Below are 12,432 nucleotides of genomic sequence, written 5' to 3' on the forward strand. Positions count from 1 at the left end.
GCATTATTTGTGAAAAAATAAAAATGAGGTTTTGCGAATACCTGTCAAACATACATATTCTCTTTCCCCAAGACCAAGAAGTATAAAAGGCATTGTCTCACTGATGTAATATAGGTTGTTATTCCACAACTATATAAAAAATGTTTGGATCATGAATATTTTGGGGGATATTTTTGTGTTCACTCTTCATTACTAAAAAGGACTATCCCCCCAAATAGTAATGATCCCAAACTTTCTTTGTTCAGTATAGCTTTATGCATTTAGCATTCTTGTCTTCTGTTGAAGCAAGTTATCTCCCTTTTATCTGAGCTAGAAAATGGCTGTTACCATGGCTTTGAAGTACTGGTATGTAATTTGCACATAAAACAGTTCATGCTTTGTAGTTAGTTTGATGCATTTGCACTTTTTGTAGAAACTTAGTCTGATAGAGGTTAGAAGAATTACAACTTTTTTACGTTTTCTCTATATAGCCACAAGTAGTTTTTTTAAATCATTGTGTAAAAATAGTATTACCACTAACGGTTAAATAATCATGTATTTGTTGTGGATGCTATTATTCCAGTCTCATTAAAATCAGATATTTTACACCAATACAATACCTCTGACAGTCAGTGTTTGAAATAAAACAAATTGCCAGGCTGCCATCAGGAACCAGAGACTTTAGAAACTGCAGAACTCTCCAGGCCATCATTTAAGAAAACTGCAGCTTATTGTGACAAATATTTCAAAACAAAAATTCAAAATATACAAGGACCCATACAACTTTGAAACTACGGGCCCCACATGTGATCTTCCTGCCATCAGCCAACAGGCAGACACCTACCGGTATTTGGAAGACTGCTGACAATTCCTCCATAGGATGTTACGTCATGTGATCTATCTAATGATCCAATCAGAATCAAGGCATTCAGGGCAGACCAAATGATGCCTTGATAACAAACAATATCAACCAGTTCGGAATGGAATTACTTCAGTAGATATTTCATACAGCTTTTGTTTCTAAACACCATGGCGTCTTCGCCGGTATATTTGTGTTCTGTGTGTGTTTTCTTTTCTTCAAATTAAATTTTCTAAATCATGGTGGTAAGGAAATAAGGCATTCATTTTAGGTGAGGTTACATAGCGACGTGTAAGCACATGTGTGTGTGACTGGTTAAACTAGTCCAGACTAATGCCGATTTTATAGTGCTAGCTCACTGAGATACCATGCCGCAGTTTAACATGAATACCCCACTCAGACACAGTGTACTGACTTCAAGCCGACCAGTCTTATTTTAGCCCCTTAATGCAGAGTGCCAGACGGGTAACAACAAGTACTATCGTTTAATGTCTCTGGGTATGATGCCGCCGGGTATCAGACCCCTGACCTTCCTCTCTCCTTGAGGACGCTCTGCCACTAGGTCATAGAGGCAGTCCTATTCATTTTAGAAAGCTGCCTTCTGATACGAAGAAGAACCTACTCATCAATCATATAAATTGGGTTGTCAAAGTTTGAACTGGCTTCACATGATGCAATCTCCTATGGAGGGTTTTCAGATCTTCAAATAGAGAGGTATTGTAACAGAGCAAGAGATCCGATTTTAAATGAGCCTGGTGTTATTCAGACATTATACGACACTTAGTAAGCCTGATTGGGTAACACTACACAGATCTAAAAAGACATACAGTACCGTAGTCTGACGACTAGTCATGACACTAGACAAGTCTATTCTTCCCAATGTGAGAATGATTCAATCGACTCGAAGCGAAAGCTAACATTTGATCTCCCTGGCCAAGTTAAAAAAAGAAAAAGTTTATGAATCCACTGACTCAATTGAAATGTAAAGATAAGGTCAAATGAAAAGCTGACCAGAAATGAGTAACATGTAAAAAACCCAATACGTATACTGTCACTATCAATATAAATATTTTATCTATGATGTTATAATATGCATGCATTAAACAGCCAATCCAGCCTGGACCTTGTTGTTTTTCCCAATTCCTCCCACTCTCAATCTAATTTACATTTTGAGGAAATCACCACAAATAAATTTGAAATTATTTAATAATTTGTTTTGCCAAAAAATCGGAACCACTACCCTACCCCCTACGCCCCTACCCCCTACGCCCCAACCACCTACGCCCCAACCCAACCCAACCCAACCCAACCCAAAATGTCTGTCCCTACCGTAGTTTTGCGTCTATTACTTTATATTTCTCTGCTTGTTGATGTTATGAACTGGAACATCTTTCAATAACTGGTCAAAATATTTAAACTTTTCAAAGCAGTAGTTGCCTGCAGGTGGATTTATTGGATGATTTGTTGATTGGTGTCTTTGCTGCTAGAACTCTACATTTTAACAAGGTCACTTTTACACTAAAGATGTCAATTTCCCAAAGCCAGCTGTTCATGGCTAGGATTCAGAACTGATGAATAGAGGAGTTGCCCTGTATCATGTGTTCAGAGAAAATCTTGATTTATGACAAATGGGATGCATTCATTTTTAGCATCACAAAATTCCATGTATATCTACACAGGAACCTCGAATTAATGCAAAACATGTGATTGTATTTTTCAGGTGCTCTGTGCAGTGTAAATACGCTTGTTAATGCAATGACCGGGAGATATGACGGGAGCAAGAAGTCATCGGAGACGGCACCGTTACTACAGGAGCAGAGCGCCAGTCCGGAGCCACCGGTGAGACTAACTATCAACTAACTTTGAGTTTATTTTGAATAATTTGTTAGAATTATGAATGTAATGTTAAATGTTTTTCACATTTCTGTCATTTTTATTAGAGTACCTTGGTTATGTATTTGTAATTTAAAGGGAGAGAACTCTGGTACTAGTTGTTATATCAGACTTGGTTACAGACTCTACATCCAATTCATGGGCGGATACAGAGGGGGGTGCGCACCCCCCCTTTTTATTTTGAAAAAAATCTTTATTTCTGTATAAATTACCACCAAAGACAATAAATAGATCTTAATTGTGCACCCCCCCTTTTAAAAAAAGCTGTATCCGCCCATCCAATCAGTGAGCTTGCTTGTGTTTAATTTCAGCACAAAGTTGCTTCAAGCTCTAGCGTGCCAAAATCCACGTCGAGTATGACACTTCCAGTATCCAGTCCTTCCAGTCTGTCACAGTTCGAGGATGCCGGGCAGCCAATACTTCATCCACAGATAGTCCTTCCCGACGGCTCCCTGCATGCACAACACTCCAGTCCTGCTGAGGTCGAGAAACGCCTCGACGAACTTGCAAAGTAAGGTCAAAGTCAATGACCTTGTACAGTAGATCCATATACTTTTGCTGTTGATGTTCATGTTTACATGATGTCAATCACTGGATTGTCTGGTCCAGACTCAATTTTTTCCAGACCGCCGTCATATGGCTGGAATATTGCCAAGTGCGCGTTAAACAACAAACTGTGCCATTAAGGTCAAGAAATGCCTCTATGAACTTGCAATGTAAGGTCAAGGTCACTGATGTACTGGTTGGTATGGCTACTCCTCAATCAATCTACATGTTTCTATTGCGTCTGCTTGTTAATCAATCTACATGTTTCTATTGCATCTTCTCCTCAGTCAATCCACATGTTTCTAATGCGTCTGCTTCTTAATCAATCCACATGTTTCTATTGTGTATGCTCCTCAATCAATCTACATGTTTCAATTGCGTCTGCTTCTTAATCAATCCACATGTTTCTATTGCGTCTGCTCCTCAATCAATCCACATGTTTCTATTGCGTCTACTTCTTAATCAATCCACATGTTTCTATTGTGTCTGCTCCTCAATCAATCTACATGTTTCCATTGCGTCTGCTTCTTAATCAATCCACATGTTTCTATTGCGTCTGCTCCTCAATCAATCCATATGTTTCTATTGCGTCTGCTCCTCAGTCAATCCATATCTTCCATCGCATCTCCTCTTCCTAAATCTATATGTTCTATTGTGTCTGCTCCTCAATCAATCCATATGTTTCTATTGCATCTGCTCCTCAATCAATCCGTATGTTTATATTATGTCTACTCCTCCTGCACAGGCAACTGTCTCGCCTGGAGCACAAGATGAGCTCCGACATCGCATTGATTCTGGACATCCTCCGCCAGCAGGGCAGTAGAACTGTCTCACCGAGCGGCACGGCAGAGATGCCCGAGAACAACCTACCCCCGCCCCCGGACATCTACCCTGCCCCTGACTACGACAGCGGTTTTGAGTTTCCCCCACCCCCGGTTGTGTTCCAGCCACACTCACACCAGGAAGAGGTAAAACTAGCACTAGACCTGTACAGTGTAACCTCACTGATCTCGACAGTACCTTTCCTAGTGAAATTGTATGGATTCACAGGTTATTGATTCATGGATGTATTGTGAGTGAGTATGGTTTGACGCCGCTTTTAGCAATATTTCCGCAACATCATGTCAGGGGACACCAGAAATGGGCTTCACACATTGTACCCATGTGGAGAATCAGTCCCTGATCCATAGCATGACGAGTGAACGCTCTAACCACTAGGCTACCCGACCACCCCATCATGTTTATATGGACCATCCCAACAAGAACATGGCATGGCTTCTGGACCAAACAGTTCCACTGCAACCTGATCCTGATCCAGAAGAGGTCAGAATGAAGGATACTTTCCAAAAGTGATGAAGTTGGAATCACACGATGGACTCTGCTTTTAGCAGAAACTTTTCATGATTATGGAAATGGTTTTGTCAATTTATTCAATTTCAAACCCTTACAGAAGAGATGGGAGAGTTACGATAACATTGACAATATTACAAAGGGCTTGCTATTCTTAGTACTGGAGTTTCAGATCAGTTGGGCCATAATCTGTGTTCTTTGGTGCTATTCGATGCTGGTTCTCTTGCTTTGTGATTGTCAAATAATTTCAGAGAGAGCAGTACATAACTGATTTTGAAAATGTTGTGAAAGTTACCTTTATAAAATGTTTAATTCAACACTTTTAACTTTTTTTCAGGGCGGAGTTGGTCCCCCTTCTCCAGGTGACTGGCAACGCACAGAACCCCCTTATACCCATCATTCCACTTTCAAACCTCCAAGCCAATCAGATTCAATACCTGCATCTGCCAGCCAAGCAGATCCAACAACAGATCCCAACCAATCAGGTCTTTCATCCGCCATAGCCAACCAGTCCGAGGCTGAGATACCCGAAGTCAAGCTGCCCCCGTCACCACGGCAACAGAGACAGTTGGGTGAGACGGAGGGCCTGGACGTGAGAAACACGAACGTTTGATAGTAACCTCTCGAGGGCAGCACACTCTGTTGGTGATATGGAGGCAGATATGTGTTCTGGCAGACAATAGTGGGGAGGTGTCACTAGGAAATATCATGAGTGGTATGTCTAGCAGAGACCAATGGAACAGTTTATACAAATGTTGTGTGGAAATGGCAAATGAGAGAACCAGTTTGGATGTTCAAATAGAGATTGCAGTTTTAGCAAGAACCTTGTTGATTATGTCTGAAGAACAGCATTCTGGGAAAGGATTGAAAAGGAATGTCAATTGTTTCTACATAATTTGCCAAGTTAATTTTGTGTTAAAGGAAGGTTTCGGAACTGCTGCAATCTTCTCGGGAGCAAGACTGGACAGAGAGCAAGAAATCTGAAACTGAGAACAATTGGTTGAAATTACTGCCAAGGCTGTTGTGTGTTTCTATGTGATTTGTGTGATATCTACATGCAAATACTGACTGCACTGTACATGATACAAGTATGTGTTGAAAGAATTCTCTGTTGCTGTGTTCTTCACGCCAAGATACGATGTATATTCAATAGTGGTGAATAACTCTTCATAATGCATAGACAAGTGAATAACTCTTCTTAATGCATTGACAAGTGAATAACTCTTCTTAATGCATAGACAGGCGAATAAAACTTCAAAATGCAAATAGACATGTGAATAACTCTATAATACATAGATAAGTGAATAACTCTTCATAACACTTAGACAAGTGAATAGCTCTTCTTAATGCATAGACAAGTGAATAACTCTTCTTAATGCATAGACAAGTGAATAACTCTTCTTAATGCTCAGATAAGTGAATAACTCTTCTTAATGCATAGACAAGTAAATAACTCTTTATGATGCATAGTCATGACACTCTACATCTGTGTATATTTCATAGATCATGAATGTTCCTATGATATGTGTCAGAGATTCTGCTGTCAACATTTATATAACAAGATACTGCATCTGTTGAATGAGACTTCTTACACAGTCAGTACTTCCATTGTTATGCAGATCCCATTGGAATTATATATGGTCATTTAATAGGTTTACCGTTATTGAAAAAACGTTTGCATTTTTTTACATCTGTTTTCATCATTCTACAAATGTTGAATCTTTTTTTAATATGTTGTCTTTCTAAAAAGTCAAATTTGATTCTTAGTTTTGTGAAATTGTTTTTGTTGACAGTAATACCTCCAGTGCCAAAGAGTGAAGCTTTATGTTTTGTTAGTTTTCCAGTAATATGTGTAAGCTGTCTGAACTTTCTCAAAATAACCCTAAAAACAATGACATCCACCTATGACTTGGTGCGCCACAGTATTACACTTGACATTACGATACACAGTTCCCTTCCTTCTATATAAATACATTTTATCCATAAAGTTATTTAATTATCTGTATCAGATTTTTAAAAAAAATATAGTTTTGTATATTCTGTTTTTTGGCATGTCCATATGACTAAATTTGACATAAAAAAACAGCCTCTATGTAAATTATTTTGTTATTTCAAGAAACAAATTTGGGTATTGTGAACAAAGGTTCTGTGGTGATTCAGTAATTGAGAAATCATAAAGGGGTAATTTGAGTCTACTCCTGAAAGAAACAAATTTGAGTGATTTCTCTGACTTAAACCTTGTTATGACTGATACCCTGGTATATAATTTCTCTATAATTTTACATAATGAGGTATATTTGCATAAGTTTTACTTGCAGAAAATGCATGCTGAGAATGCATGCTGCAACAACAATAGCGGGACATTATGGTTAGTTATTCAATCCTTCATATATACTTCCCATGGGATTTTGAAGTGGTAATTACGCCTGTATAACACCCGACTGTGACTGTGACAAATAATAACAGTCATGAACATTGCAGTGATAACAGGAACGCATTGCCATCGACCAATAACGAAGTCATCTTGTGTGTTCCATATTTCTAATATCAGCGAGACAAGACTTTGCAGATGAAAACCCTCAATTGGGGCCAGGATGGTTTGATATCTGCCCCAAGCAAGGATTTTCAATCGCCAGATTCTAGTCCCACTTAACAATGAGTTGTGAACAGCGGTTTACTCTTCTTCAATGTGTGATATTACCATGTGTGACATGTACTCGTAGTTGCCATTTATTGTACTGAAATGTCCGCCAACTTCAGGTAGTTTCATTCGTCATGTACCGTACCCAATGTGAGATCTCATGAATGTAACAGGTGGAAGTCCATTGTTTAGGTTGGAGGATTCGAGGAGCAAGACAGTTGATCCCTGACATGCAGTGTATAATAGGAATGGTTAGGGACCGGTCACTTATTACAGGGATGGTGGCAGAAGTTTCTGAGGCACTTATATACAGAAAATAACTACCCTTGCCTGATGCTTGTCAAAGTTTTGTATGACCTTCCCATGTACTTGTAAGTTTATTAACAACCCTCCCTGAAAAGACAAAATGCAAAAGCACTTTGTTTTTTCATAAAATGTCCATTGCTTCATGAACCTCCCAAATATGTGTAATAATCTTTTATACCCTCCCCTGGAGACTGCCCTAATTTGTGTTACCCCACCCCCATAATAAATGACCAGTCCCTTAAATGCAAATAAGCGGTGATAACTAGGACCTAGAATAACTTAATACCTAGCAAGAGTTATTTCAATTTACAGCTATATTGATAAATGGACCATGGTCATGATAGCAATCTTGTTCCTGCTACACTAGGGACTTGTGTAGGCCTTCTGTTTAGAAATGTTGACATGAAGCTATTTTGATGTTGTTTATATAAGAATACCGTGAAACAATGAACATAGTTTGAGTGAAATTCTAGTCCACAGGGCATTTGGTTTGTTTTTCATTTGTTGCTTTCAACACTTTTTCTGCAATATTAGGAATATATTGTTCAGACTCTAGTCATGAGGGGTGGTCGGGTAGCCTAGTGGTTAAAGCGTCGCTCGTCACGCCAAAGACCCAGGTTCGATTCCCGACATGGGTACAATGTGTGAAGCCCATTTCTGGTGTCCACCGCCGTGATATTGCTGGAATATTGCTAAAAGCGGCGTAAAACCATACTCACTCACTCACTCACTCACTCTAGTCATGAGAGGCAACCTTGGATATTGTAAATTGTTGCAAAATCTTAAATTCATGTTTGGGGGTTCATATGGCATAAGGAACTGAATTGTTAGACCTCATTGTGTTTAAGGACAGATCTAGCAAACCACTTTAAGACCAACACCTGATTCTTGATATCATTGGTAGATTATGAAGTAATAAAGTTTGGGACTGGCTATTTGATAATGTGGATGGGAGTGGGGATTCACCTGGGATATTGACACACAAATTTGATGTCCTGTGTTATGAAAAGAATATGTTTGTCTAGCTTCATCTTTAAGAGAAAACAATCTTGTAGTAGTGATAAAAAATCCTTGAACCATTCGTGAGCCTGGGTCCCAGACCAGTTCATTGTTTTACTATCGGCTTGATTTAGCTATATTACAACATGCATCGGTGCAAGCTATTATTGAAAAATGCAACCTAATATTTATTTCTACATGCACTAAGTGGATGTAAAAAAATCAAATTCTTGTCTTGTCTAACCATTTCTTGGCCACACAACATTGATTGTTGAACACATTCAGTACCTCTAAGGTTTATTTGCCATACTACATCACTAATCCTTTACTTACTTAGGCCACACTTTCTTAATTTTACATTTCACAGGTTTATTCCAGCTTTTCCACTCAAGGTCGGTAGAAATAAAAATAAATAGCTATGGCATTTATTTATTTATTTATTTATTTATTTATTTATTTATTATTTATTTATTTATTTATTTATTTATTTATTTATTTATTTATTTATTTATTTATTTATTTATTTATTTATTTATTTATTTATTTATTTATTTATTTATTCTGCCTGAAATCAAATGCAGCTGGCTTCTTAAATCACTGATGGTGATGTAGACATGGAATTCATATATAACATATTTTATAACGGTCTATTAACTAGCTGGAGACATAATAAAAATCATTATTTTTATGTTTAATTTATATCTTTTCTGGCTGCTTTTCAGTTGGGGCAGCGGGCCATTGAAACGAAAAATAAGAAATTTGTGGCCTTAGACTAGTGCATGCATCTCTGTTTCAACTTCGATAAATTTATGGGACCAGGGTGCCTCCTGGTCTTTGCTGGTGCAACTATCTTTTCATATCAACAAGCACCTCGTGCAAGTTAATCAAGTTCCTTAAATCGAGCCTTGACTTTATTTTAACAGGTGCTTGTGCTCTGGAGTGTGGCATGTCAGACACCTGTGTTTAAGACCAAGAAACTATAAAGTTAGGAATAATAGGTGGAATAAGGCGATGTATTATCAAAATAATTTCAGTTACTGGTATGCATATTTCTATCGATATTCAGACAATAGAACTTGAATCTAATACTCAAATACTATGCTAAAACATAAAGTTAACAATTGTTGTCTTTAAGATGTAACTTGTGTTCTAAAATATTTGTGTTCATCGACATTCTGAAATATATGCTCCTATGCCACTTGCACTGATGAGTTCAGGGGGGATCACCCTATGGTACAGTCCACTTTGACAAGCTTTGACCACAGCACAAGATTCTTCATAAATCTTACGTAATTGCTATATGTTTTCTGGGATAATTTTATTTGAATTGGCTGATCCGTCAGTGCAATTGGCATGGATAATTATGTGGATTTTAGTGGAGCTTTAACTTGTAGACTATTGGCCTATCCTACTAGCAATGCAACAAGGCAGATCACGAGTACACAACGCAAAGAAACAATGGCACACCTTATTTTCAGAGGATTTATGTATAGTGAGCAATACCTCATATGTATATATAACCATTTGTACATTGTAAATTATGACAGCTTTTATTTTCAATTATGTGATATATTTCATTTTACATAAGACTGTTTCTTTACTATTAAAGTTGTTCATTGTTCCTTTGTCCATGCCAAATGTATGTCAGGAGTTGTTTCCCTTGACAGTTTGTTACTGGTAGTTATCCCCCTTGGTAGGTTTTCATATTTGAATAGGGTTTTGTTTATAACTGTAAGTATATGAATATCCCACATTCTGTCAACTTGTTTTAAAGTTTATGGATTTCCTAGTCAAAATAATTTTGCCAAATTAGTTTTAGTTGCTGTAAAATGAAGTCTGAACTCTTAGGGTATTGTATTCACCAGTGTTCTTCATGTTTCAAATGTATTCTGGGTGGCTCAGCCGTCTCAGGAACCACAACTTGATGTGCAGAGTTTCACCAAGGTGGTAAACGTCTAGGACCTGCATTACACTGGGATTTCCTGCTATGTTAGGCTGACATGTCGTGGTTTAACTGAAATACTGTTCTAACTGGTGTTAAACCCAACTCACTCACTCACTCACTCAAATGTATTCCCACCATTACAAATTCAATTGTAAATTTCATTGTAAAAATACACAATCTAATTATCAGCACCTAGTATTAAAATCATTCATCATCTCATGACATTTTCTGGCACAAGTTTTTTGACATACACATTTAATTAACTTGTCCAAGATGGAAAAGTGCAATAATAATATTTATTGGTTGACATTTCCTTAAATATCACCTCAGCAATATTTACATTTATAAACATGTATTTATATAATAAAGTGACTTTATTGTTCTTGTTAAATTATATAATGTATAAGATAGTAGCCCTGTTATTAAATTTTTATGGTGGCAGATATTTATATACTGTGACTTTGTGTCTAAACTGGCATCTCCATGATGAATGTGTGAATGAACCTCAGATGCGATGAAATACACCTCTTCATGAACTGGAATTAAACTGTTTACCTTTATACGATCATATTCCCTCAGCCTGCACTCTTTTCAAATCGGTAATGGTGCCAGTTTGGACAGAAAACAATCTCATTAAAATCAGACCGCAAAACAAAGATCTGAGGACATCCCATTAGGGATCACGTCAGAACGACCTTTCATCCGACCAATTAGTGCGGTAAATCATGAGAAAGCTGCCTTCTGATTGGTTATTCCATTGGTCGGTCAAAGTTTGCGCAAGGTCGGTCTGACGTGACCCATAATGGTATGTCCTCAGATCTTTGTTTAGCGATAGCGAGAACTAAGATCTGATTTTAATGAGATTGGACAGAAAACAGTGTATGAAACAGCCCTGAAAGTACTGGTTTTCCCATATTGGCCTCGACATTCATTGTGTTACACAAACACTGATGGTATTCCACTTGTGTACTCTGTGCAGGGAACAGGAGAAATGTCTGCTCCATCTTGCAATACAATGCAAGGTCCTTGTGTCAAGGAACTCATCTGACTTTGATGTTGTCCTTCAATGGTCACTAGGCCTTAAAGTTCTTCTTATTTTGTTTACAATATCAACCCCAAAAATAAATCCTGAAATTAGAAGAAGAAATGACTTTTGACAATTTTGATTACATTTAGGTGAAATAAAAAACATCAGATTTTATCACCACTATACACTGTAGGTGGTGAACAATATGTGTAAAAAAAAAATTCTGAAAAAATACAACAATCAATATCGTTTGGTGTCTTACCATGTTAAAACTTGTTTGTTTTTCATTCATTAGTACCAGTACTAAACAGGAAAGCGAACATATATATATATATAAAAAATCCGACCACCAATGCTGGATTATAGGCCCAAAATTTGGTTAACTAACTAATGAAAAAAGGCTCTACAGTGATATCCTGTTAGTCTGGACCCTGTTAAACTAGAAACCCTGAACTGTTCCTGCTGTGAACATCACTACTTACCAATGATGTTCGCTGTGGTCTTAACCTTGGTATGATTGAAAACATCAGGATATTTTTATATAGTAATGTGTAGTTTTCTATCAGGAATAAATGTGCAAAACTTTTCTTCAATTGTCCCTTGTTTGATGAAGCACCAACTGTTTGAAATTGTCCACCCTCTTTATAGCGCCTTATGCCAAAATAATTCAGCAGGTTTAACGTTAATGCAGACCAAGACTGAGACTAGAGTAACAGGCTTTCTCTGTACTGACACCTATATTAGGTGTCAGGGGTTACCTGTTGGTTAGAAGCAAGTACAATGGGGATTGTGTGGTCATAGTAATGGGTCAGTGTAGATAGCAGTTTCTCTTTTATGTCCTATGATTTAGCACTCTTGAGAACTACTATCAGGCTCTCCCTCCACAT

The 12,432-nt window shown here is 37.6% G+C and overlaps 1 protein-coding gene across 6 annotated transcripts in view; it reads left to right on the forward strand.

Annotated features, from left to right (window-relative positions):
• Positions 1-8,997, forward strand: part of LOC139464887 (voltage-gated inwardly rectifying potassium channel KCNH6-like) — a 228,704-nt gene extending 219,707 nt beyond the window's left edge. For all 6 annotated transcript variants that reach the window (XM_071246458.1, XM_071246459.1, XM_071246460.1 and 3 more), the window contains 4 exons: positions 2,559-2,677; positions 3,043-3,242; positions 4,023-4,245; positions 4,965-8,997. In XM_071246458.1, the coding sequence (XP_071102559.1) occupies positions 2,559-2,677; positions 3,043-3,242; positions 4,023-4,245; positions 4,965-5,240 (818 nt within the window). In that variant the 3' untranslated portion in view covers positions 5,241-8,997. The remainder of the gene's footprint in view (positions 1-2,558; positions 2,678-3,042; positions 3,243-4,022; positions 4,246-4,964) is intronic.
• Positions 8,998-12,432: the final 3,435 nt, after the last annotated feature.

This window comes from Haliotis cracherodii, unplaced genomic scaffold, assembly GCF_022045235.1.
Source record: "Haliotis cracherodii isolate W230 unplaced genomic scaffold, xgHalCrac1.p SCAF_17, whole genome shotgun sequence".
NCBI lineage: Eukaryota > Metazoa > Mollusca > Gastropoda > Lepetellida > Haliotidae > Haliotis > Haliotis cracherodii.